The sequence below is a fragment of the Arvicanthis niloticus genome, chromosome 10 (assembly GCF_011762505.2).
Source record: "Arvicanthis niloticus isolate mArvNil1 chromosome 10, mArvNil1.pat.X, whole genome shotgun sequence".
NCBI classification, from domain to species: Eukaryota; Metazoa; Chordata; class Mammalia; order Rodentia; family Muridae; genus Arvicanthis; species Arvicanthis niloticus.
Genome location: NC_047667.1, coordinates 17,359,985 through 17,387,952, shown reverse-complemented (window position 1 = coordinate 17,387,952; position 27,968 = coordinate 17,359,985). Strand labels below are relative to the sequence as shown.

General features: G+C 39.3%; 1 protein-coding gene across 8 annotated transcripts in view; it reads left to right on the top strand.

Annotated features, from left to right (window-relative positions):
- The window catches only part of Zranb3 (zinc finger RANBP2-type containing 3), a 145,302-nt gene that overhangs the window by 6,331 nt on the left and 111,003 nt on the right, over positions 1-27,968 (top strand). For 5 of the 8 annotated variants that reach the window (XM_034513700.2, XM_076941087.1, XM_076941086.1 and 2 more), the window contains exon 2: positions 3,002-3,169. In XM_034513700.2, coding sequence (XP_034369591.1) covers positions 3,009-3,169 — 161 coding nt within the window. In that variant the 5' untranslated portion in view covers positions 3,002-3,008. Of the gene's footprint in view, positions 1-3,001; positions 3,170-27,968 lie in introns of those variants that run through there. The other 3 variants (XM_076941085.1, XM_076941084.1, XM_076941083.1) reach the window with 2 other exon arrangements.

The following is a 27,968-nucleotide window of genomic DNA, read 5'->3' as shown; positions in this document are numbered from 1 at the left end:
TTGATCACAATTATATCCTCTCATCCCTGGTTCCTGTCCTGCCCTCTGGATTTGAGAACTTATTGATTTTTATTTACTGATTGATTGTATGGCTCTGGCTGTCCTAAAACTTGCTCTCTAGGCAAGAATGGATCTCTCTAACTCAGAGATCCGCCTGCCTCTGCCTCCACCTCCTGAGTGCAGGAGTTAAAGGTGTATGCACTATCACACCCAGCCAGTCCTTTGGAATTTCAAAGAGACAACATTGAATACTCCTGGATATGTAACATTAGTAAGCAAAACAGACAGAAATCTTTGAGTTGTTGGCTTCAAGGCCAGCCTGGTTGACTTAGTCAGACCCTGTATTAATATAAAAGTTAAAGACTAAGCAAATGTGACACTCAGTGGCAGAGTGCCTATTTAACATGCACCAGGAAGGCTCAACCCTCATTACACAGAAAAGCAAGAGCCCCATAAGCTTTTATGAAGCTTATGTCCATGTGAAGATAAACAGAACAAAGAGTAAAAAGTGTAAATTATATAGTTCTTTGTAAGCTGATAGGTGTTATCAAGAAGAAAAAAAGTGAGGCAGGATAGAGATCTGAGGAGCTAGAATTTTAAATAATGCAGATAAGTTACGTTTATTGATAAGATGACCATTTAGAAGCACACAGGAAGGCAGTTTTGCAGGCATCTGGGGAGAATCGATATTCAGACAGATGGGCTAGTGCATGGTCCTGAGACCTGCAAGTACAAGACATCAGCACAGTAGAAGTGGGTAGGCGATAGAGAGGACAGTGCGGGGTGGAGGTCTTAAGAGATGGAGTGCCTGCCAGTAGAGGGCCTGAGACCTCAGTGAAGAACTGCTGAGGAGCACTGAGAAAGGATAGGATCCAGTGGTGGTTCCCAAAGTACCCTGCTGCCTGCTGTATTTAAGAAATAATTAAGGAAAAGGTGGACGTGGGCAGAACCAGTTAAATTGTTGCAGGAATTCTGACTAGAGACAGTGGTGGCAGGAAGATCTTAAAGGATTGAAATTGGTGAGATGCTGGGTACAGTTGGAATGTAGAGTGACAGGCGTTGCTGATAGGTAGATGTGCAGTTTGAGACAGAACAGTACCAGGATGGATGCAATGGATAAGGCTACGAGTGAAACAAACATTAGGGGAGCGTTAGAATCCCACTTTGGTATCTTTGAGATGCCTCTTAGCCAGGTTATGCCTAGTCAGATATGTGAATCTGGAATCTCAACGAGCTCCTCATGTAAAAATGTAGAAGTTGTCAGAGAACTGATATTTAAAACCATGAGAGTAAGATAACATCTGCAAATACAGAAAGCTACAGGAACTGAGCCCTAGTTCATTCTGCCATTAAAAGGTGGTGAAGAACTGAGGTTTAGACTGAGAAGAGTTGACCAGTGATGGGACATGAACTATGAGGATTCTGTGTTCTGGAATCCAGGCGAAAGTATGGTGAAATGAGGAGGGTGGAGCAATTAAAATGAAAAGGTCAGTAAGATGACCCAGACGTCTTTCACGAGGGCTTCCTTTGCTTCCCAAGCCAGGGGTTTTGTATATGCTGTACTTCTTCCAAGGACAGTTTTTGCTTTGGTTACTAAATTAATTATTCAGGCTTCAATTTTAATGTATGTGCATCTTATTTAATATATGCACAATATTAAAATTATATAAAGGACATATAGCCTTTTAAATATATGTATATATTATATATACATGCATATATATACATATATATATATATAATTATGTGTGTGTATGTATGTCTCTGTTCTATCCTACCTTAATATCAAGTAATTCCCTGTAGATTTTCAGAAGAGCATCTGTGTTTACTATTATATAGCCAGAGTCTGCTATATGTATACATACATTGAGATTCATATTTTTGAGTGCATAACACAATGGAATTCAAGAGGTTGGATGTTAAGCATTTTTAACTGTGGCTCTCTTTAGTGCAAATATTCTGACTATTAAAAGCAGGTATTTTTACAGTGATTTAGCCACAAAACAAAATGTACCATCCTGGCACGTTTCCTACAATGGAAAGGGAGAAAGCCCCACACTTTGCTCTCACTTCTGCCTTGTTTTGGCTATGTGGTCTGGGTGTTTTACTTTTCAGGATTTTATCAGAATAACTGTCTGTCATTTCCCCCTTACCCACCTCTTGAGACAAGTTTACACCATGTAGCCCTAGTTGGCCTGGAACTCAGTATGTGGACCAGGCTGGTCTTCTCGTAGAGATCTTGTCTGCCTCTGCCTCCTGAGTGGGCACCACCATGCCCAGTGCAAGTCTTACTTTTTAAGAGAATTATTTAAAAATGAATTCTACTAAATCCATCTTTCCCCAAATTTTTCTAGACAATAGCTATTGTTTTGATCGCTTCATTTCATGTGTTGGTGCATACATAGTTCAAAAGAAAACTTTGTGTAGTCAGATTCTTCCTTTTTTACATGGGCCTGGGGATCAAACTTAGGTTATCAGGTTTGTGCAGCAAGCAGTTTTACCCACTAAAACATCTATACAAAGAATTTTTATAGCATCTAAAATATACATTCTTTTTTCCTCTGAGAAGGAATTGTAGCTCAGGAGCAGCACACTTTTTGTTTTAGTATTTCCAAGTCCTAGATTTAGTCTGCAGCTCCATAACCAATGAAAAAAAGCTTCAGAAGGCTTAAATGTTGTTAGCTTTGTAAAAATCCAATTGATAACATGATTTTTTTTTCAGTGATGTATTTATTTGTTAGAAATGGGTTCGGCTATATTATGTTTCAAAATGAAATGGAGGATCTGTTCTTTGGCAGTGAATTATGACGTCACTTTGGACTCAGTGCCTTTGGGTTTCTTAGCAGCCTACTCCAGGAACATGGAACATGATATAACTAGTCTAAGGGGAGATTTACATATATCACAGTATAAAGAATGTAATAACTGTCATGCATATGGGATTCTGCAATATGGATAATCATTTTTCTCCCACCCCTTTGTTGTTGTTCCTGGTTTTCAGGCTCACCATGCCTACAGCTGCTAACAAAAAGAAGGCTCCCACACCTCAGATTTCTTGTATAACAAACGAATCATATACACAGCTGGACTTTTTACCGGACAAGCTTAGAACTAAACTGCTTCCATTCCAAAAAGATGGCATCGTTTTTGCCCTCAGAAGAGATGGCAGGTACAGTACTTTGATAAGGCATGCTAAAAATTACTGAAAAGTGTGTTAAAAAGCCACATTCTGCTTAATCCAGTCTTTTCATTTGTCTCAAATTTTCTGTAGCCAAATGGATTGTAATGAAATAGATGTTATCCGTAAGCTATAGTTGACTCACACTTCAGGTAGAAATGCACTGACAATGCTGTTCTTTGGTTGGATCTGCTTTATTTCTGCCCTTGCTGTACGTATGTGACAGAGCATACTTGTTGAGGTCGGCTTGCCAGAATAAGTTCTCTCTTTTCACCATGTGAGTTCTGGGGATCAGACTCAGGTCTTCTGGTATCATCTTTATTGTTTTCTGAATCAGGATCTCTCTACAAAGTCCTTGCTGTCCTGGAACTCTCTATGCAGACCAAGCTGGCCTCAAAAACTCAGAGAGTTCCTCCTAGCTCTGCCTTCTGGGTGCTGAGACGAAAGGTGTTCCACCTTGCCAGGCTTCAGGTATCTTAAGTCTTAGAGTAAGGAAGTCTTCTCAAGATTTCACACTGAGAGTTTTTCTTGAATATACACTGTACGTAACACACACACACACACACACACACACACACACACACACCCCTATTGCATCTTTTTTCCAGTTTAGAGTAATAACCATTTGATGTTTCTCCTATTGTATGCTTTACTTCTTGCATCACTATGTTGGTTAACCCTTCCCTTGTCGCCATGACAGAAGACCTGACAAAAACGAAGAGGGAAAGCTCAGTTGCTTCTCAGTGTAGAAGACACTGTCCACCATAGTGGCGAGGCACAGAAGGAACAGCTAGTGGAGGGGGTTAAAGGGGAAGTGGGGCTCCCTTAACACCACATCTTACCCCCAGCAGCCTACCTCCTCCAGCTATACCCCACCCACCTCAGCAAGCTTTACCACCCCCAATGCCACACCATTGACTCGTGCCAGCCATTCGAACATTTGAGCCTGTGGGAACGTTTCATACCTGAGCTATTACAATTTATATGAGGTTCTCTTTCAGCTCAGGCCATTATATGGTTTTCTTTATTTTTATGGATAGTGTTCTCTTGATCCTATAGTTTCATGTATCTTGTTTTCTCTACCAGTTTTATGAAAAACTTTAAACAGAAAACAAGATGGAGCAAAGGTTGATCGGCACCCTGTAGTCCTCTCACCAGTCTCTGATAAATTTCACTTGTCTGTCTGACCCTCGATCCTTTCTTCAAATCAGCCCATCTTACTTATTTTGAAATCATCTCACAGTAAATTGCTGCTATTTTTATATACCTCTACCTACCTAAGTATGTATACATACATACCTTAGTGTATGGATGGTTAAGTATAGTTTGTATTTATTTAACTTTTTTTTTTTTTTCCCAGAGACAGGGTTTCTCTGTGTAGCATTGATTGTCCTGGAAGTAGCTCAGGAAGTAGACCAAGCTGGCCTCAAACTCTATCTCTGCCTCCTGAGTGCTGGAATTAAAGGCCAGTCCTCCCACCACCAAGCTTGTTTAACTTCTTTTGTGTTCATTTAGTCTGTGTGTGCTTGTACCACCATCAGAGGACAGCTTGTGGGAACTTATTCTCTCTTTCCACCTTTTGTCCCAATGGTAGAACTTCGGTTGTCAGGCTTGGTGGCAGGTACCTTTATTTGCTGAGCCACCTCACCAGCCCAGTCTGACTTTTGGTTTATTTGTGTTTTGATTATTGTTTGATTACTAAAAGATGGCATTCCGATGTGTAACCCTGGCTAGCCTTCAGTTCACAGAGATCTGCCTCTCCTTTTTTTTTTTTTTTTTTTTAATATATATTTATTTCATGTATATATGAGTACACTGTAGCTGTCTTCAGACACACCAGAAGAGGGCATCAGATCCTATTACAGATGGTTGTGAGCCACCATGTGGTTGCTGGGAATTGAACTCAGGACCTCTGGAGGGACAGTCAGTGCTCTTAACCCCTGAGCCATCTCTTCAGCCCCCTCTGTCTCTCCTAAGATTAAAGGCATGAGTCAAGCATGCCCAGTCCACTTGTGCAGGTCCTGTTCTAGGACTTCATAGTAATGGAATAACGCAGTGTGTGCCATTTGTGGAGACTTCTTTCATTCATTATAATCTTCCTGAGATTCCAGTGTATCTTCTTTACATATTCCTAGCTCATGTTGTGTGAATTTGTGCGTATGGGTGAGAGTAATACCTACTGGGCTCCTTTCCTCTGACATCCTCTCTGTTTTTCCTTGCTAAATAAACATCTCTTTCGGAGATTTGCTTTGTTTTAAGGCTTAGACTACTCTGTATTCACAATATCTGTGTTCAGGCTCCTGAAGGTTTCAGTCACAAATGCTACCAGAAACTGCCACATAATGGCCTTCAGCTTTGCTAGTTTGCCATTATTTCTTAGTGCATCTCTATGAGAGCGTGCGTTTCAGAGCCCACAAAGTGCTTAAGTCCGAGCCACTTACTTTCTATGGTCCTGAGTGTGCTTCCTTAACACTTCAGCTTTATCAACTAGAAAATACGTATTTTATTTCCTATCACTGCATCTATAAAGTATGATTCTCTTGTAGTGCTCGGCCAGTGCCTACTCCATCTTAATTAATCTTAGTAATTGTCCTGAAACTGGTAGCCATTCCTAGCAAAATATGAGTCTCTGCAATAAGATGGGAATATAAGTGAACTGTTCACAAAGCTAAATGTATTCATTTTGAGGGTGTGGTGGTACAGATATATAGTTTCAGCACTTAACGAGGCCAGGAGTATATAGATGGACCCTGTCTCAAAACAAAAGTAAACAAACAAAAAAACCCTGGAGTAAATAAAACGTGGGTCTTACATTTATTTTAGAGGTAGAATGTTTCTCTTGTAATTACAACTGTCCTTTTGTAGCTAAAAATGTTACATTGTAGCTAAAAATGTTACATTGTATTACATAGCAGATGAACGATTCTGCATTCTTGGTGTAATTCATTCATTGAGTGTATAATAGTTCCCTTTGTATTTATCTCATTTTGGATCTTTGAACATGGAAAAAGTGTGATTAGTGTTGATGGTGCTGACTGGAGGAGGGTTCTCAGGCAGTACCTCTTCATGTCTCTCCTGTCCTCTCTCTTTCCATAATTCCAGCATCATTCCAACAGTCCTTCCTTTATCTTTTTACTCTGTCCTGTTTCTGTATCTTATACTGTCGGTGTGTTAGATAATGGCTTGTTGTTGTTTTTTGTTTGTTTTTGTTTGTTTTGAGACAGGGTTTCTCCACATAGCACACTTGTGTCATCCCTGAACGCATGTGGCTTAAGTACAGATCATGAAGTTTGGACCCACTTGGGATGTATACTGAGACCATCTTTCAATAAAAGGAAGAACCTGGTGTCTGCCAGCCTCCTAATCTCTGCTTCCCTCCCCTTTGAAACAACATTGTCCTGACTTCTAATGCAATAGACAGATTTTCCCATTTTACTATAGGTGTATCCAGCTTTTTTAGTTAAAAATGGAATGTTAAGTTTTACTTACTTCATTTTATTTATGTGCACGAGTGTTCTACCTACATATATACTACTTACATGCCAGATGCCCTCAGAGGTCAGAAGAGCGTTTCAGATCCCCTAGAACTAGACTTATTTATGGTTTTAAGCTACCATATGAGTGTGTGGAACCAAACCTGGGTCCTCTGCAGGAACAAGCACTCTTAGCCTCTGAGCTATCTTTCTAGTACCAGTGGGTCCAGCTTTTTGACATGTTGATATCTTATTGTTATCTAAAAAGGTTACACTCGAGAAATATGCATTTAAGTAGTAACAATAGCAATTGCAAAAAGTGTTCTCCCCCAACAATTGCATTTTTTTAAGTAAGTTTATGATTTTACATTGATCTGCATTTATAGTTTTCCTAGGGTGCATATAGCTGTAGGTTGGACACACAGGACACATATTCTTCTATATGTAAGACTACTTCCATTTAATATCACTGTAAGAATAATCCACATTCTTGCATGTGGCTGTAATTTATAAATTTTCGTCATATAAAATTCCATTGTGTGACTGCAACAAAACATGTTCACTGTCCTTGTGATGGTCATTTGGTTATTTCTGAGTTTCAAGGTCTTACCAGTAGTAGTTCTTATACAATCATATATAGATTTTTCTTATGTTCATCTCTCAAAAAGAGTTAGTGGATCATAAGAGATAGATATAGTTTGTATGGCTTGCTAGGGTATCACAAAAAAAATGTACCGCTACTAAAGCAGTTAACAAAAATGTGAGAGGTTAAAAAAAAGCCCTCACTTCTAGAGGTGAGTCGTCTAAAATCAAGCTTTAGCCAAGTTGATGTTTTCTGAGGGCTGTAAAGAAAGGATCTATTTCAGTCCTGTCTTAACTTTTTCCCTATTTTTTTTTAAACTTTTTTTGTTTGTTTTTTGGGTATGCTCACTGTGACACACACATGCAGGTCAAAAACGGCTATTGGGGATTGGTTCTCTCACTTTTTAACACATAGGTCCTAGGGATCAAATACAGACCATCAGGTATGAACATTTTTCTCACTGTAGCTTCCCACTCGACCATCCCAATGATGCTTCCTAGTGATGATCGCCATAAATTCTTATATTTTTAAAAATTGCATTTATTTATTTCCCTGTGTATTAATGTACATATGTGCTATGTTGCATATGTGGAGGTCAGAGGACACTTGAGAATCTTTTCTCTCCTTCTGCCATGTGGAACCTGGGCATCAAACTCAGGTCAGGTTTGGTAGCAGCTGCTTTTACCCATTCATCTGTCTCTTACTAACTTTTCTCTCCTCCTTTTCTAAATTTTAAAAATTATATTTTTAAATTTTATAATTTACTCTTTCTCACTCTGTGTGTGTGTGTGTGTACATGTACATACCATTGGTCATGTGTAGAGATCAGAGGACAGTGTGCTAGAAGTGTTTCTCTTCTTCTGCCATATGGGTCCTAACGATCAAACTCGGGTGGCTAGGCTTGGTGACAAGCACCTTTACCCACAGAGCCATCTCTCTAGAATCCAAATCTGTATTTTATTGCCATTTTAAGTCATTTCTATCAGTTTTTATGGTTAGCATTTTTTTTTCTTTTTTCTTTTTGTTTTGCACATCTTTTTAGGAATCTGCCTGCTGTCCATTAACGATGAGAATAGCCCATAGGCTGCCTGTCTTGGCTGTCAGTAATGACGAGGATTGCCTGTGGGCTGACCGTCTTAGCTTTAAAATTGTTTTATTAGTGAGAATAAGAACATACATATGGGAACCCAAATTGTACAGAAACAATATAGCACTTGCTCTTTGAAGAGCCAGAAAAATGGGTAGCATAGTACACTATGATTAGGAAGACCAGAGAACAAGGTAACTCATGGTAGAGTCCTACCCCTGAGTCTGGGCAAGCAGGAGCCCTGCCCACGGCGAGACAAAATAAAACTACCTTCAGTGGGAGCATAAGCTTTAGCTTGTCATTTTTCATATCAATTAGATTTGTAGTTCACTTAGAATAATTTTATTCCTGGTACAAAGTAAAGGTCACAATTATTTTTCAATTTACTTTTATATGTGCATGCCCAATTAATCTTTCTCCATTTAATGGAAAGACTGACTTAGCCCGGTAGTGTGTAGTGATGTCACTGTCGTAGAGCAGGCTCCTCTTTCTAGGTGAGTGCTGTCTAAGGGAATGTTCTGCCAGGATGGAAATGCTTTGTGTACACAACTTCAGTCAGTACCCATTTTAGCAACCCATGGTTATTGAGTTCTACAAACGTGGCTAATCCAAGGACAGCTAATACATTTCAAATGTTTTGTAGCTTGAATTAATTTACACTTAGACCCGAAGAGTCATATGCATCATCTGGGTATGATGTGTTATAATGCAGCTATACATTTATTCTATGGAGAATATTTTATCTTAGAAATATTTTTTTATTCACTTATATTTTAGTGTGTGTGTATGTATGTCTGTCTGTCTGTCTGTCTGTCTGTGCCTATCTGCACAACGCCTGCTTGTGTGTGCCCATGTATACCTGGAGTCAGAGGAGGGCATTGGAGATCCTGCTTTCTCACTGTTTCTTAGTCCTTTGAGACATTGTCTCTTGTTGAACATGTAGCTAGACTGGGAGCTAGTGAGCTCCAGAAGTCCTCCTGCTCTGTCCCCAGCAGCTCTGAGATTACACCCAGCCATTCTTATTCTTAGCTCCTTATCTAGGTTCCGTGCATTTGAACTCAGGTCCTTGAACTTGTACAGCAAGTGCTCTTATCCCCTGAACCGTCTCTTTAGCCCACCAATTTTAATTTTAATTATTTATTTTATTTTTATTTATGTCTGTGTTTGTATATCTATGGGTGCGTATAACATGTGCGTGCAGCTGCCCAAGGAGGCCAGAAGAGCTTTTCATTATTTCCTAGAGCTGGAGTTAAAAGCCGTTCTTAGGTAGAGGGAACCGAATTTAGGTCCTCTGCAAAATTGTAGAGCGTACTCCTAATTGCTGAGCTATCTCTCCAGACTTTATTTTTAATGTTCATTTATTTATTTTAATTATTACTGAAGGAGGCACATGCACCATTGTATGAGTTTAGAGATCAGAGGGCAACTTTGTGCATCGGTTCTTTCTTTCCTCCTTTAAATACAGGTTTCAGGGATTGAACTCAGGTCACCGAGTTTGCATAACTGAATTATGTCACCTGGCCTAGCCTCTAGATGGTGTGTTTCCTCTTCCCAATGGCTTCTTTCTACTTTTTATATAGATCTACGTGTGAAAGAAGTCACATGACCTCTATCCTTCTTAGTTTTTCTGAATTTGCTTAGCATGGTAGTTTCCAGTTCCATCCATTTTCTTGTAACTGATGTCTTTTTGGTCTTTGTGGTTTAATAAAGCTGTATTATGCCGTTGCACATCCTTTACCAGTTTATCTGTTGCTGGACATTTGGGCTGATTTTGTAACTCAGCTATAGTGAATAGGGCTTCAGCAAACTTGAATGTGAATGGATCTTTCCTGTCTTCTATCCTTGACTATTTCAGCTCTGTACCCAGATGAGGTAGACCTGGATCATATGGGGATGATATCTTTACTTCTGTAAAGTTTTATTGAACTAACTGATTTTGAAAGAGAATCACACTGTGTCTCCCAAGCTGGCCTGAAACTTGCTAAGTAGCCAAGGTTGAGCTCAAATTGATGATCCTCCTGCTCTGCCTTCTGTGTGATAGGATTACAGATACACACCATGAAGCCTGACTGTATAAAACGCTTAAAAGTGCTTTGAGGAGCCTCCATAGTCATTTCCATAGTGTCTGCACTAATTCAATCCCTACTAACATCGTATGGATCACTCACACCCTGCACACCCTCAGCAGCTTTTGATTACATGACGATAGACATTCTGTTTGTCTGGTGCTTTTCTTTTCTCTCTGGCTTTGGAATCATGTTTTTTGGTGGTTCCATCTTTCACTCACAGTCCCACAAAGTCCAGCATCTTTTCCCACAAGCCCATAATTTTTGTACTCTTCAATGACTAGGTCTTCCATATCAATTAATTAAGATCAATTAAGATACTTGACTGCTATAAATTGACTTTCTAATTTTTTTCTACGTTCTCACTATTCAGAAGTTTTATGTACTATACTTTTCTTTGTTCTTCTTGACTTATGTCAAGAATACTTGGCAGTGATACTGTGCATTCACTTTAAAATCTTTTATACTTGTTAACTGTAGCAGTATCTTTTTAAAGAATCGCACTCATGTATTTATTGGGTTTGTGTGTATGTGCACATGCCACAGTGTGCCACTATCCAAGTCTGAGGACAACTTTTGGGACTTTTGTTTTTACCATATGGCATTTCGGGATCAAACTAAGGTCATCAGGCTTGGCAGCCAGTGACTTTCCTCAGTGCCTGGCCGGCTCCCAGTGTTATCTTTGTTCCGTTCCTTACCTCATTGCCTGTTTACATCTGTGCCAGCTCTTTCTTCAGTTCCTTGATGTCTCCTACCTCTTTTATTTTTGTATTTTGCTTTTTATGTGTGTGTAGATGTGCTTCTGTGTTTACTAGTTTGTGTGCATTTCACATCCGTACACGTGCTCACCTTCACTCTAATTTACTACCTTTTGCTACTATTTGTCCTGGGAGGGCCAAACTATTGATGTTTGTGAAACCAAAGCCCCTTATTTCTTGTTGCTCACACTTGGGAAGGTTGTATTATAAGTATTCTTTTCACAGAACAGTTGCCATCACACCATGCTCTGGGAAGCATGGATAAACAGAAATGTCTGAGGACTGGCTGTGTTTCTGTGTCCAGCTCAGGGCTTAGCTGACTAATGTCAAAGAACAGCCAGTCCGTTCCTTTCCTGCAATTAGAGAATAGGAGTATTGTGAACTTTTCTCTTAGTTTCAGCAGTATATTTTTAAATTCTTAGCATATCCAGTTCAAATCTGTTGTATCTTGTTTTGTGTAATATTTTCATTCTGCCTTTATTTCTGTATTTATTTATATACTCACACACATGTGATTTAATTCAATAAAATGCACAGTTTTTTTTTCTTGTGTGTGTGTATCTGTCTGTGTGTATGTGTGTGTGTCTGTCTGTCTGTGTGTGTGTATGTGTGTGTGTGTACTTTTTTAAGGTTCTAATACGTTTTGTAACCATAGAATATATCCATCAATCACATTACCCCTGCTCCTAATCAACTCATCTTCTAAATTTGCCAACACTGCTCTGACTTCTTTCACCACAGTGCTTTTCTTTTTAATTTCATTTTTCTTTAGTTTATACAGTGTTTTGGAAAAGATTAGCCACCATAAGCTAATTTTTGAAGGCTTGGTTCCCAGTTGGTGACTGCTTAGAAAGCACTGGGGGTTATGACATTGTTGGAGGCACTGTGTCAGCTAGGGGTGGGAGTAGGGGTCAAGGTTCAGCAGTCCGTGCTAGACCCAGCTACTCTGCCTCTGCCTCTGTCTGTCTGTTCTCTGTTTCTATTTCTACGTGTGAATGTCTGTGCACACACACTCTGATGGAAGCTCTTGCTCCAATGCCATGACTCCTTGCCTTCAAACTTCCCACCATGATGATCATGAACTAACCCTTCGAAACTGTAAGGAAGCCCCCAATTAAATGCTTCCTTTTTCAGTTTGGTCATGGTGTCTCTTCACAGATGTAGACAAGTAAGACAGCTCACTAGCTTTCCCTTGGAAATAAATCTTATGCATCCTTTTTCTTGGTCTGCTGTTGCCTCGCATTTTCTTTCTTTCTGTAAACTGCAGCTTATTTATTTATGTCTTCTGCTTGGAGCAGTGTCTTCTGTAGTTCAGACTGGCCCAAAGTCACTAAGTAGTTGTGGACGACCTTTAATGCTCATCTTAGTGTCTTGGCTCCCTAAATCCCGAGATTATAGGAGTGATGATCCAACTGCCTGTCAGGCTTCTGTTTGAGTTGACCACACCCATCATTTTCCAGGAAAAAGAAACCAGGACACATTTTGTAATTGATATACTGGCTAAGGGCACAGTTGGGAAATTAGAAAATTCCTTGGGGGAAAAAATGCTAATATACAGTTATGAAGAAGCAGATAGAAGGTTGCCACATTTGAAGTACGGAGCGTGTCTTGGTGCACTGTTCCCAGCTCTCTCTGGTTTCCGTTTGGCTCTGCTTTTGTAGCTGGACTGGAACAGGCACCAGGACGCTGGACTGGACTTCATTTCAATTATGTGTGTTTATCTGGGACCTAGCTCCTGACATTTCATTTTATTCATTTATGAATTTTGCCAGTAGTCTCTGAGCTCCTGTACCTCTGCTTTATCTTTCTTCGGCTCTAGAGGCAAGTGCTCCTTGTATAAATTCATGACAATTTTTTAAACTAAATCTCACTGGCTGGAGGTGGTACACATCTTTAATATCAGCACTTGGGAGGTACAGGCAGGTGGATCTCTGTGAGGTCGAGGCCAGCCTGATCTGGTCTACATAGTAAGTTTTAGGACAACCAGAACTACACAATGAGACTGGTTAAGAGTTCTTACTGCTCTTGCAGAGGACCTGGGTTTGGGTCCCAGTGCCCACATACATCACAAGTGCCTCTGATTCCTGCTGTAGGGGATCTAACACCATCCTCCGGCACTTATACTTACATGCACATGGACACACATGGATACACACACATACACAGGATCAAATATAAAATCTTAAAACAATAAAGTTATGTTTTGTTACGGTTTACATATTTTCCAACTATCTTTTCCTAAATTAATTATTATAGCATTAAAATATACTGGAATGCTTCTTTGACGCCAATGAGTTTTGTTACTGACATGATGATTTGGTTGTTTATACATTTTGAAAAATATTAAAATGTTCCAAGTTACCATGTTCTTTAAATAACACTGGGTAAAATGTTATCTCTGAAGTGTTGGCTTGTGAGTAGGAGGGAAATTATACATCACTGTGTTATATAAAACTGACTCATGAGTGGGTGAAAGAGCCTGAGGATACCAGGACACCCACACTAGAAAAAGCCAGTATGTGCTGTTCCTCTTTATCCCATGTTCCAGCAGTCTGCTTAATGAAACGCTATTCATTAAACAAATTTCAGTACTTTCTTCATTGCCTTGGTGAATATCTGTTTCTTAAAAAAGGAAATAACAATTTTAAATCTTGAAACTTGTTCATAAGACAAAAAGCTTAGTTTCATATTTGAAGTAATTTGCTGTGCTTCAGTTTTTTGTTTTTACTTAAAATCAAAAGAATAAAGCAAACTAACATTGAAAGTATTTTAGGATATTTTTAAAATAAAATATCAGTGCAATTAAATAATGTTTTTAGCAAATCAGATCCCCAGTCTGATAAACAAATTAAGCTGTTTTACTATCATATATTGTTCATATCTTATATTCAGTCTTTATGATAATTTAATTTTAATAAAGGCACACTTCTGCATGGTAGCATTAAATGATCTTAACAATATTTCTTCTGTTGCCCAAAAACGTTCGATATCACAAGAGGCTTTGTTTTTATGGAGCGCTTTCCGGTGTTCATTTGTTGTTGTTGTTTGGATGATTTGGTTATAGGCTGTTGTTGTTATTCTCAAGCACAAGTAAAGTGGAAGGTTATTACAGAAAGGGAATACAGCAGGTTACATCAGAGGCAGAGTGGCTGTAGGCAGAAGTAGAGTTGGCCAAGTAGCTACAGGCAAAGATGTACATTTCATTTTGTGGAGAAGAGTTTAAATATTCATACACTTTCAGGAATGATTTTTAATATTGGTGGTTCCCTTGGTAAGAAGGGAACTTTTATTGTTCATGCTTCCTTTACATAGGCCTCAAAACGAACACATTACAGAGAGGGCTTAATGAGGGAGGCAGTCATAGCCATCTTGGCAGTCACTGGTCTGACCCGGTTTGTCTCTGGCTTCCTGTTTCTCTACCCACTTACCCAGGAAGTACAGCTGCCCGCCTGTTGCCTGGGGTGTGAAGCCTGGTTGCTTTGTCTGTTCTCACACTGTAGCTACTGCTGCAGAACCAGCTGCTAGGGCCCCTTACAGTGTCCCGCAAGGATTTCTTTCTTCTTAATCCTGAGGGGAACTAAGGGTTCCACTGGTGGATCTGTTGAAAGCTTGTGTGGGACTGTTGACCCTACTGCTAGAGAAATACAGCTCCTTGGATGTCTGTTCCAAGGGCCCAGTGACAAGTCTTAGATGTTCACGTTGGTCATTAACTTGAGATGGAATTGTTTCCGTCCTAGAGAACACAAACTTCACCGAAAGTCTAAAAGATTAATAACAATATTATACCCATTAGAAGTCCTAAGAGGCATACAAACCAAGTTCCACTATGTCGGGAGGCTTTTGCTTCCTTATGATGAGCATGCTGTTTGGATGTGGGCAGCAAAACGTTATTGGTGATATTTTGTTTTAAAGATGTTAAGTTATTTGTGTATATGGCTGTGTGTTGTGTGTGAGAGAGAGATTTGGGGAGATGGATTTTCTCAAATTAAGGTTGAAATACCTTGCTTACTTTCTGGGATGACTTCAAAAAAGTGTATGATTCCCTAGTGCTTTGGGCACAGGGAGGCTCTTGGGAGGCTTAACTGAATGACAGTGCCCGGTAGTAGAACATAAGACAAAGTCTGTGCTGTAATGTAATAGGTGCCACAGTGGAAATGTGTTGACAGCATACAGGGCATCCTGACTGCATCTGGAAGCCAGAAACACATGTAGTCTGGAACTAATTCTCAGAGGACTACCTCAAATCGGATTTTTCTAGTTGAATATGCATTTCCTAATTGAGTTAAGGTGGAATATAGGAAGGGAACTTTGATGAGATCATTTTAGGTAAAGGAACATAGCATGTAGAGAGATTTGTTAAAGGAGAACAGGTGTCAGTCTAGAAGGTTTTTCTCTCTTATTTTTATATAATATCTTTTTCACAATTTTATATTTATTTACTTATTATTTGTGTGTGTGTGTGTGTGTGTGTGTGTGTGCGCGTGCGTGCGTGTGCCCACCGGCTTCCCTAAGTTGCATAAGCCACCCTTTGATGTCCTATGTAGCCCAACTGGTCTTGAACTTGAAATTCTACTTCCTCATCCTTCTAAGTGCTGAAATTGCTATTACTGTACATTTTAAGGATGTAAATTAGGCACAGGATTAATGTATTAGCATGTAGTCTGTTAAGTTGGTAGTCCCACTTGATGTGCTAGAAAACTGAGGCACAGAGGTCAGCTGATTAAGTTATGCTTGCCAAGCTGCCTCCCTCTGCTTATAGAGCATGAGCTTAAAGACTCATCATAGCTCATGGGACTGAGAACCGAGACTGAGAAAAGCACAAAATGAGGCTGGAGGCTTGCTCATGAGGAACTAGAGGAAAGCAGCTGGAAGCTGGAAAAGCAAAGCACAGCAAGGCCCAGAAAAGATTTCTGTTTATTTTTACAATGGCAAAGCTTAGTGTGTGTGAGTGCTAATAAAAATTATTCAGCAAAGAGAAGAAGAAACAGGCTGAAGAAGAGATCATCAACACTGAACTATTACGAGAATGTTAGAAGAAACATTGGGAGTACTTAGGTAGACTGTGCCTGAGGGAATACTATGTAGGATGGAAGGGAAGGAGTGCGGTATGTATACAGGGCTATGGCTGGCATTGCCAGACTAACTGGTTAGTTTATCTCTGGGTCAGCTGTGTAGACTGTTTTGCGTGTATGTATAGTAATTTAATTTAGGTAAACATAGATACAAAACATCTCATCACAGTTTTCCTTTCCACAATTTCAACTGCAGCAATTGTGATATAAAATTATTAAATGGAAATTTTAGAAGTGAATAATTCATATGTATTAAATTACATGACATACTGAAGTAATACAGGGAAATCTTGCAACATGCTACCCTAACCCATCTAGGATGTGAATGATCTTTTTTTTCCGGTATGTCTACTGTATACACGTCCTACCTGCTAGCCACTTGATATGCTAGCCATATTGGTTATCAATCTATTGTCACAGAATTCTAGTTCTTGTGTTGAGGTAATTCATTTTGAGAGAGTATATGGAAGAACACATTCATGTTGCTTTCACTCTCAGATTTTATAGTTGCTGTTTTTCTGTTAGTTGTTAGCATCTTACTGTGCCTTGCATGTAAATTGTAAATTAAGCTTTATTGTAGTGTTTATGTATAGGAGAAATATTGTTTATCTAGTATTTGGTATTGTTTGAGGTTTCATGCATCCACTGGGTTCCTGGAATGCATTCTTGAAGATAAAGGGGACTCTGCATAAGCGTCATACTAGCTGAAAATGCTCTTGAAATCCATCTGGGGATCTTCACACCTGGATGGAGGGTTGGTGTCTGAGAGTTTAATTGGAGAAAGCCATGACTGCCTCGTATACAGAAGTGAGCTATGCTCTGGTGAAGTGTTTGCATGGAAGTAGATGATGAAACCTGCTTGGCAAGACACCAGGCCCACAGCTGAGAAAAGTGAAGCCAAAACCAAGCAAACACAGTAGAAGGATTATACCGAGACACACAGCTACAGCTCATGATCAAGGAAAATGAAGTCCTGACACCCAAATAAATAGTAATGATATTACGCCTAAAGAGTATAAATATGTTCTAAGTCCTGTGTTTGCAGTCATTTTTCAAATGACAGGATTGTAGAATTCCAAAATTTGCATACTAGTAGGGACTATTTAATTGAAGTGAAAATTGATGCCTGCAGTTACTATTTGATTCCCAAACATATCGTTTGGTACAACTGCAAGTTCTTGTTTTGTTTTGTTTTGTTTTTCGAGACAGGGTTTCTCTGTATAGCCCTGGATGTCCTGGAACTCACTCTGTAGACCAGGCTGGCCTCGAACTCAGAAATCCACCTGCCTCTGCCTCCCAAGTGCTGGGATTAAAGGCGTGCGCCACCACCCGGCCAACTGCAAGTTCTTTTCATTAAAAAACACTTTGTTTTATTTTTGTCTCTAGGCATAGTTGTGTATGTATGTACGTGTCTGAGTTAGGGTTTTTACTTCTGTGAAGAGACACCATGACCATGGCAGCTCTTATAAAGGGAAGCGTTTAATTGGATCTGGCTTACAGTTTGGCGGTTTAGTGACAGTGGTGTCATGGCAGCATGCAGGCAGCTATGGTGCTGGAGAGATACCTGTGAACTCTATACCTGGATCAACAGCCAGCAGGGAGAGAGTGTGGCCCTGGGCTTGGCTTGAGTGTCTGAAACCTCAAATCCTACCTGTAGTGAAAATTCTGGAATTTCGGTTTCTTTAAACACAGAAATATTATAAGAAATAGTTTTCATTTCAATGCCAGTTGTAGGATATGGGACTGCTTTGGACTGTCCACAGCAGCTGACCATGATTTGCCTCGTGCTCTAGCAGAGGCATAGTTTTGCCAGCTGTAGACAGTGTGGCATTTGGAATTCTGGGAGCTTTTCAGAGGGTATATAAATGCTAGAGCTCCAGCAGGCGGGGTCGGTGGTTGTTGTTCATTCAGGGGGTCAGTAGCAGTTGTCAAAGAAGAAACAAAAGGAAAGAAATTAGATTCGGTGATATTCTCTCTGTCTCTCTCTCTCTGTCTCTCTGTCTCTCTCTCTCTCTGTCTCTCTCTCTCTCTCTCTCTCTCTCTCTCTCTCTCTCTCTCCCTCCCTCCCTCCCTCCCTCTCCTCTATCCTCCTTTCTCTATCTAGTGATGAGAGGTGAAACTTAGGGGATAAACGGTGGGAAAAAGAGGAACCCACAAAGTGGCAAAGATCATCCACCCTACCCATCTTGGCACACTTCCTCCAACAAAGCCACACCTCCTAGTGCACTGCCTGTGGGGCTGTGGCAGCCACTTTCATTCAGACCACCACAATACACAGCCATACAAGTATACACATGTGCATGTGGGGAACAGCAGCTGATGCAGGGTGCCTTCCTCCACGGCTCTCCTTCAGACTTTTTGAGCCAGGGTCTCTCACTGAACATGAAGCTTGCCAAGTTTGGCTAGACTCCAGTGGTCCTCTTGGCTCCACCTTCTTCATGCTGAGATTATAGGCGTGCACAGCTATTCCTGTTTTGTTTTGTTTTATGGGTTCTGAGGCACCACACTCAGGTCTTCATGCTTGTGGGACAAGCACTTTATCTACTAGCCATCCCCACCCTAAACTTCATGCTCTTAACTCACTGTCCCCTGTTCTTTCACCCACATTACGTTGCCTCTCAGTTTAATAACATTTTGAAACTGCTTTTGCAGAGCCTTTGCTTATATATTTAGGGATGCTGTCATGCCTGACACACATCTAAAACGTTTTTACTTGTAATGCCTGTTCGTTTCTTCTTCATGTCCTGGTTTTCAGATACTTCACCAGGTTCTTCTTAGTCCTCGACATTTAATGGCTGTTTTTCTTGAGATATCTTTAAGTTAGATAGTCAACTGCATTTGTAAAATATCTCTTGCATAACACTCTCAACTTTAAGTTGGTCTTTCATGTCCGTTATTACTTTTGATTCGATACAATACATATTCTCATAGTATATGGCTCTTCCCTTACTAGCATGTTAATTATGTCTGTCTAAAATTATATCAGAGAGCTGATAAGATAGCTCTATAGGCAAAAGTGTTTACCACCAAGCCTGAACAACCTAAAGTCAGTCCCCAAGACCCACACTGTAGAGAAAGAGAATCTACTCTATGAAGTTGTTCTGTGACCTCCACACGTGTGCTGTGGTACACCTGGCTCCTGTTCTCATGTACGTGTGTCCTACACACACAATAATGAAAGTAGTTTTAACAGTTATAGCAGAGACTCCTTTTAAATTTACATTTTCTTCATTTAGGAATTTCTTTCTGGGATGAGATTATCCAAACTGTGACTTTTGTTTCATTTATTCAAGGGAGGGCATACATGTGCCAAGGTGTGTGGAGATCAGAAAACTTGTCTTCCTCTACTCTGGATCCTGGAAACCAAACTTAGTCCACTGGGCCTGGTGACAAACACCTTTACCCACTGAGCCATTGTGCTGGTTGGGTTTTTGTTTGCCAACTTGACACAAGCTGGGAAGAGGGAACCCCAGTTGAGAAAACGTTTCCATTAATTGCCCTGCATGCAAGTCTATGAGACATTTTCTGGATTTATAATTGATGTGGGAGGGCCCAGCCTGCAGTGGGTTTTGGTGCCCTCAGCAGCTGGTCCCCAGCTGTACAAGGTGGTTGAATAAGCCATGAGGACAGCAAAACAAAACAAAACAGAAATCAAACCAGAACAGCCATATTGATATCCCTAAGAATGTTTAAATGAAAACCTTTTAAAGGCCTAATTCTTAGGTCTAGAAACAGTTTATTATCATTGCGTGGCTCTGGTTGTCCTGGAACTCACTTTATAGACTAGGCTGGCCTTGAACTCAGAGATCCACCTACATGTGCCTCCAAAGTACTGGAACTAGAGAAATACAGCACCACTTCCAGCTGCTTGTGTCTTCTTGAGACACAACAAAATTTAAAATATAGATCGGAGTACTTGATTATCTCCAGGTTAAATCTCGTTTTCAACAATTTGTCTGATACATTTTTGTAGAAAATTAGGAGGAACTATCAAAAACTGGTTATAAAAAGTAAAACTTGTTCCTTTTGGAGTTTTTAGATACTACTTTAAAATAATTTACATGCAGGAAATCAAATAGAAGCAACCCAGTAAACATTCCTTTTTTGTTTTTTGTTTTTGTAATTATTTTGTTTTGTTTTTGAAACAAGATCTTTCTATACAGCCCTGGCTCTCCCAGAACTCACTATGTAGACCAGGCTTGACTTGAACTCAAGAGATCCTCCTGCCTCTACCTTCCAAGTGCTGATTTTAAAGGCATGTGCCGTGTCACCTGGCCTAACTGAATGTTCTTAGACCTTTCTCCATCCTCAGCAACTTCCCAACCCAGCACATCCACTACCTCCCGTTCTTTCTCCACCAGCTGATGCTGCTCCAAAGCATGTCTCTCTATCAGTTTACCCTAGAGTGCTTTGATTCTAGTAATACTTCAGTTAGCTTCCTCTGGCGAGAGACTTGTTAAGGCTGGTTGAGTGTTGAATAGACAAAAGGCAATGAAAGGAAGCAGTTAAGGGAAGAGAGTTTCAACACTAAAACTAGTTGAGAATAGGTGCATTTCCTATGGCTGATTGTGTCTTATTTTTATGAAATTGTAACTGTAGATTGTTTCTACAGCTTTTAGCAGTTATTGGGAACAAGTCTCTCTCTCTCTCTCTCTCTCTCTCTCTCTCTCTCTCTCTCTCTCTCTCTGTGTGTGTGTGTGTATGTGTGTGTGTGTTTTAGTACTGCCAACTGAATCCAGTCCCCTCAAATACACATACACATACACATGCTTAGCAATCACTCAACCACTAAGCTATATCCTGAACCATTGGAAGAAGTTCTTACAGCCAGCATTCAGGATGTCATTTACAGGAAGGAGAAGTTTGGAAGGCTACTAAGAGAAGGGGTATGTAGGGACAACTGTCATGTTTTGGTGTTGTCTCATCTTCAAAGTGTTTATTAGTGGCATAACAGTGATGGATCTATGGATGACTAGATTAAAGATAGATACACATGTTAGATGATAAATAGGAAGATAAGTTATAGATATAAGAGATGATAAATGATGGGATTAATATATATATATATATATATATAAGAGATGATAGATAAATAGATGATAGATGTATATATGTGATAGATATGTAGATGTCTGTTTCTGAAATGAATAAGGCTATTCTGTTATTCTACTTTAAGTCACATTGAATTTTCTGTGTTATAGTCACATGCCATTCCTATTGAATTGGTTTGGTTGATTGATTAGTTATGTTTCTACACAGGGTTTCTCTGTGTAGCTGTTCTGGAACTTGCTCTGTAGCCCAGAGATCTAGCTGCCTCTTCTTCCCAAGTGCATGAACTAAGTGTGTGCACTGCTGTCACCACCATGTCTATTGAATGGTCATTAAAACCAGTGCTGTTCCATCCTCTCCCTCCAGAATTCAGAAGTGGTTTTGTTGGATTTAATCTCTTCCAGGATAGGGATGTTCACTGAATTTTCACTTTATCTAAATGATATATATGTCTGCATTGATATGTGGTGTTTTTGCGTGACGGATCTAGATGCAGTGAATTTAAAGTTTCTCAACCAAAAAGTATCAGAAGCTATATTTGAAATAATTTTTTTTCTTTTTTTTTTTTTTAACATGCATTCATGTTTTGCCTACATGTATGTCCACATGAGGGCGTCAGATTCCCTGGAACTGGACTTACAGACAGTTGTGTGCTGCCCTGCAGGTGCTGGGAATTGAACTCAGGACCTCTGGAAGAGCAGCCAGTGCTCTTAATCGCTGAGTCCCTGTTTGAATAGTTTTATGACAAAACTAATTGATAATTCCCCAGCACCAAGGGGCCTACTATTTCTCAGTATAGGTACAGTGTTTCCCTTTTTAAGCTTATAATTTTAGATTTTTTTAAAAACATGCATTAGTGTTCTGCCTGCATGGCTGTGTAATGGTGCCATGTCCTTTGGAACTGGAGTCACTGACAGTTGGGAACTCCTATATGAGTACTGGGAACTGAACCTGAGTCCTCTGTACGAGCATCCAGTGCTCTTAACTGCTGAGCCATCTCTCCAGCCCTAGACTTCTTTTGTTTTACTCCTGAATGTTTTATTATCACAATGATACTGACTCATGAACTTACTGCCAAGCCTTTCTTGTAGCTATGCTGTTTATCATTTACTTATGTTTGTAAAGATCTAACGATTGTCTACCAGTCATTGTTACTTATATATAGTGTAACATACAAGTAATGTATGTGTGCGTTATCTAGGAATGATGACTCATCATGGAGACATCTCTCTCTTAATGGGAATTTCAGCCTCCTTCCATGATCATTTTTAGTCCTCCTCTGAATTATGACAAGTAACAGACTTGTTCTGGTGTCTAATGTGGCACCTAATGGCTTCTGTACTTACAGAGCATGACCAAAGGGCAAAATTTTTCATTTCAATTAATTTGGACTTTAAATTAGTCATGAATGACTAGTGACTACCCTATTGGGTAGAACAAGAACAGCTCTACTGGATTATATTTTATGTTAGATTAATTATATCATAAAAAAATTTTCCAAAAATACAATACTAAATTGAATATGCTTCTGAAATTCTGATTTGGACAAGAGGGAGGCATAATGTATTTAAAGTCAATACCCTATCTATGTATAGAAGACCTTAAAATTATCACTCAAGTATAGACTCTGTGTGTGTGTGTGTGTGGTGTGTGTGTGTGTGTGTGTGTGTGTGTGTGTGCCTGAATGTGTTAAACAATGTGACCTAGGAATTCTCAGTCAAGTCAGGAAGAGGTGTTTGAAATTTTCATGTTGTCCGGCCTTCTTCCCATCCATCACCTTCTCCCTCTTAAGTATTCACCTTTCTATGTAGGATGACGTCCTTTAGTGAGGAACGCCACATCTGCGATCTGTCCTCATGAGTGAGGAAGGCAGGAAAGGGAACTCGAAAGCCAGGGTATAGACGAGGCTTTGAGACACACAAGACATCACAAGATACGTTGCCTGAAAAAAAAAAATTTTTTTAAAATTCTTACATCTACTGTCAAATTAGTGTAATAAGTTGTTTTTACGGTTATTCCCTAAGGCTTGTGAACACTCAGACCCTTAACATTTGATTGCATGATCACATACAAGGTTTCTTTTGAAGGAGAATTTATGGATACAGTGAGTGGAAGAAGCAGGTGAATCCTTTGCTTTTGTTCAGAATTCACTTTTTTAAGGCCTTTCCTTCCCTTTTCAGTGTTTAAATGACAAGCAGTGTGACAGAATGGAGTTTTCTCTTAATCAAAGAAGTGAATATGATTCTCCAGTGGCACACAGGACACAGGACCACAGTTCCTTCTCTCTCTTTTTTTTCCTTTGACAGAATAATAATAGGGCATTAATAATATGAGGAAATTACAATGATGTAATAGTCTTCCTTCTCTGGCCAGAGTGTGATTCTTTTTTTCTTATTCCTTTAATTTAAGCCTTAGCTTTTACTAGACAATTTAAACATTGTGGAAAACACATCAAAGCTATATTAAAAAAATTAATTTACTGCTACAGGGATGGTACTGTTTCCCAATGCGTTTTGAGTATAAGTTTTAACTGGGAAAAAAATAAGACAGAAGGGGTGGCTCAGAGGGAATGATTAGAAATTCTATCACACTTCTGATTCCATTGTCATAATGCTGGCTGGGCCTTTCTGCACTGTAAACACCTGGGAGTAATTTACTATAGAAAAGAAAGGCCCAAATGCTTACATTTCATTTTACCATTACTCCAGAGAAAAGTAAATTAAGTGTCTTGGGCTAAGTTTATAGCTCAGTAGGAGGAATGGTTTTCTAGCATGCATAATGCACTCACTTGGTGGTTATGACTGAGTGTTAGCACTCGGGGTGGGAGCAAGAAGATCATAAGTTGAACATTATTCCTGGCTAATTAGTTGCTAGCCTTGGCTACATTATTCTTTAAACTATAGTAGCTATTACACTGGAAGTTCAGAGACCTGGGTTTTAGCTTTTAAAAAGATATGTGTATTTTTTTATGCATCCCTGTGTGCATGTTCCATAATGTGTGAATATCAGAAGGCAATTTATGGAAGTTGGTTCTCTCCTTCTACTATGAGTCGGAGATCAAACTCTGACCGTTAACCTTCCAGCAAACCCTTTACCCATTGAACATTCTTGCCTGTCCCCTGACTAGTTTTTACTTGAATATTAATTAATTTTTTGGCCTTGAGTAGGTGATTCAGTATATTTTGAGCAATGTTTTATTTTCCCCTTTAAAAATATCTGATATTATTTGATCACCCTCAAAGTAATATTTCCAAAATACTGTTTGTGTGTGTGTGTGTGTGTGTGTATTGTTTGTGTGTATACATACATATGTTCATTTGTTTTCTGTCACCTAAAATGCTTAAGTTAATAAATAGCTTTTAAAGGGAAAAGGCTTGGCTCACAGTTTTAGATATGTTAGTCTATATCTTGCTGATGGAAATCCATGGCAGAACAAAACGACTTCCCTTCCCACATAGATAACAAACAGAGATTAAAAAGCAGCTGAGTACCTGTAACCCCAGGGCCCCACTCCAGTCCTCTCCTCTGCACAGTTCACTAACTTTCAGTAGTATCAGATTAAAAAAACAAAACAACAAAAATTCTCCTAGGAACAAGCCTTTAACTCATGGACTCTTAGGAAAACATTTAAGATGCAAACTGTTGCACTGCAAAGTAGTATTAGCTAGGTGTATGGTGGTTTTTGTATTTAATTTTAGGACTTGGAAGGCAGAGACTGGTGGATCTCTTGAGAGTTCTACAGCAGCATGGTCTATAAAAGAAGTCTAGGCCAGCCCAGGACCATATAGAGAGACTCTGTCTCAATAGTAATAATGATGAAATTAGCATAAATTAACCTATACCTCAATTTAAAAATAGAACATTTATGAAGTATTAATTTCACATGGAATGACTTTGTTTTATTTTAATATTAAGAGATTAGGCTTCTAAATATTTCATTATAAATTGATTCTAATAGTTTTTATTTCCTTGATATTACTTCCTTCTGTCATGAGTAGTTCCTCATCCCTCAGATGCTGGCATGGTATGTATTGGATGTGATGTTGTTAGTACCACTTTCTTCTTCCATCAGTGGTTCAATAACCTTCAGTACTACATATGTAACTAACATGATTGATGATGAACATGAGGACTTGTCTTTGACATCTAGACAGGTTAATGTCTCATTTGCTTCTCTGATATATGCACTTAAATCCAAATTGCCTAAAACTGATAAATGTTACAGACCCGGGGCTGAAGAGATGACTTAACAGTTAAGAATACTTGTTGCTCTTGTAGAGGACCTGGGTTAAGTTCCTGTCTCCTACATGGTAGCTCACAAGTATCCATTAATTCCAGTCCCAAAGGATCTTAGCCCTCTACTGGCCTTTTTGGGCATGTGTTATACATACATACAGACAGGCAAAACACATAAACAAATAAAATAAAAACAAATAAATCTTTTTAAAAAATGTTATAGATCCTATACCACCCTTGTCATACTTCTAGATGCCGCCCCCAGAACTGACAAACTGATACCAATCATTATATAGAAATAAAAAGAATACTCAGAAGTAGCTGAAATAATTTTGACAAGTAGAGATTCGTGCTTCCAGATTTCAAAAGTAGCCTGAAGTTACACTAGTGACTGAAGAGTTCCTATGCTGGCACAGGCTGAAGTTACACTAGTGACTGAAGAGTTCCTATGCTGGCACAGGGAGAGATGGGAGCAAACTCGTGCCTGTATTTTCAGAGTCCAGAAAGAAATTTGTGCACACGTTATCAGCTTATTTTGATAGGTTTTCCAAAAGAGGTCAGTGGAGGTAAGAGTGATCTTTTAAATAATGCTGTGACTTTTGCTAACTGCTTGTGAGAAATTGGAGTTGAACCCTTGCTCATATAAATCACAGATGTAACACAAAGCACATTAAAGACTTAAACATCAGAACTAAAGCATAAAAAAAGAACATGTAGGTATAAATATCTGTTACTTAGCAATAAGCAGTGGATTCTTAGGTATGATACTTACGGTGTGCAACCTGTTTTTTACTTAATTTTACTATTGAATATATATATATATATATATATATATATATATATATATATATATTTAAGATGTTACTCTATGATGCCCTGGCTGTCCTGGAACTCTATGAAGACCAGGCTGGCCTCAATGTGACTGAGATCCATCTTGACTCGGCCTCCTGAGTACTAGGATTAAAGGCACTCACCATCGTACTTAGCTCTAATGTAATTAATTGATTAATTTATTTGTGTATTAATGTATTGTGTATACATGTGTGAGTATGAGCGTATTCCACATGTACCTGGGAGGCTAGAAGAAGGCATAAGTGCGCAAACACACACACACACACACACACATACACACACTCACTCCATACATGTGGACGTCAGATAACAACTTGCAAGAGTCCTGGGGATTACACTCAGATCATCAAGCTTTGCAACAAGTGCCTTTGGCAGCAAGTGCTTTTTCCCTCTGATCCATTTTGCAGACCCTAAAAATCTCTTTTCTGTGGCAAGCATGTTACATTTATTAGTTGGATAGAAATAAGTTTTTTCTATTGAACATTTTAGCCATGTTAATAGTCTTTGGAACAAGAACAAATCTTTCATCATTTTTCTCCAGTAGTATCATTTGTCTTCTTAGCAAGCAACTTAGACAGGAACTCAATTATTTTCAACATAAAGTACAGAATAATTATGAACTTGCTCTTCATTTTAGTAATAGGAATGTCGATAGAATTCACTGACTCAGCCTCAGTCAACCTTGGCTGCCCATTTGAAGCACCAGGGCAGCTTTCAAAAAGCCATCTATTTTGAAAAGTTCTTCATTACCAACTGCTTAAAACTCTGGCCTCAGCATAAATATTTTCTAGTAAGAAGGTAAAAAAGGATAGATTTGATTTTCTGTATCTACAGGAGTCGGTAGATAACGCCTGTAGTTAATGAATGAAATGCATATCTTTGAGGGTTATCAGTGTTGACTTCAGTAGTGAGTTGGGTATGGCAGTGAGGATGGTGAAGATGGCAGATGTGTATAGTTTCTATGGTACATTTTTAGGGGGTAGAGAGAAGTTGTTGGCTATTTCAGTGAGAGTGCAATGTCTATCTCCAGCTCCTACATTAAAAAACCGTTTTATGTGTATAAGTATGTTGCCTGCATGTATGTATGTGTGCTGTAGATGTGCAGTACCTCTTAAAGCCACAAAGGGGTATGGGATCCCTTAGAACTAGAGTTACAAATCACTGTGAGCTGCCGTGTGAGGGCTGAGAACCAAGCCCAGGTCTTGTACAAAGAGACTGAAATACTCTTACCCACTGAGCCATCACTTCAACTCTACAAGACTTTTTTTGAAAATTAAAAAATATGGTTATTGTCTTAGTTAAGGTTTCTATTGCTAAGAAGAGACACCATGACCAAGGAAACTCTTGTAAGGATAACATTTAATTGGGGCTGGCTTACAGGTTCTTAGGTTCAGTCCATTATCATCAAGGCAGGAGCATGGCAGCATCCAGGTAGGCATGGCAATGTGAATGCTGAGAGTTCTACATCTTGTTCTGAAGGCAAACAGGAGAAGACTGGCTTCCAGACAGCGAGGAAGAGTGTCTCAAAGCCCACACCCACAGTGATACCCTTCCTTCAATGAGACCACACACACTCCAACAAGACCACACCTCCTAATAGGACCACTCCTCGAG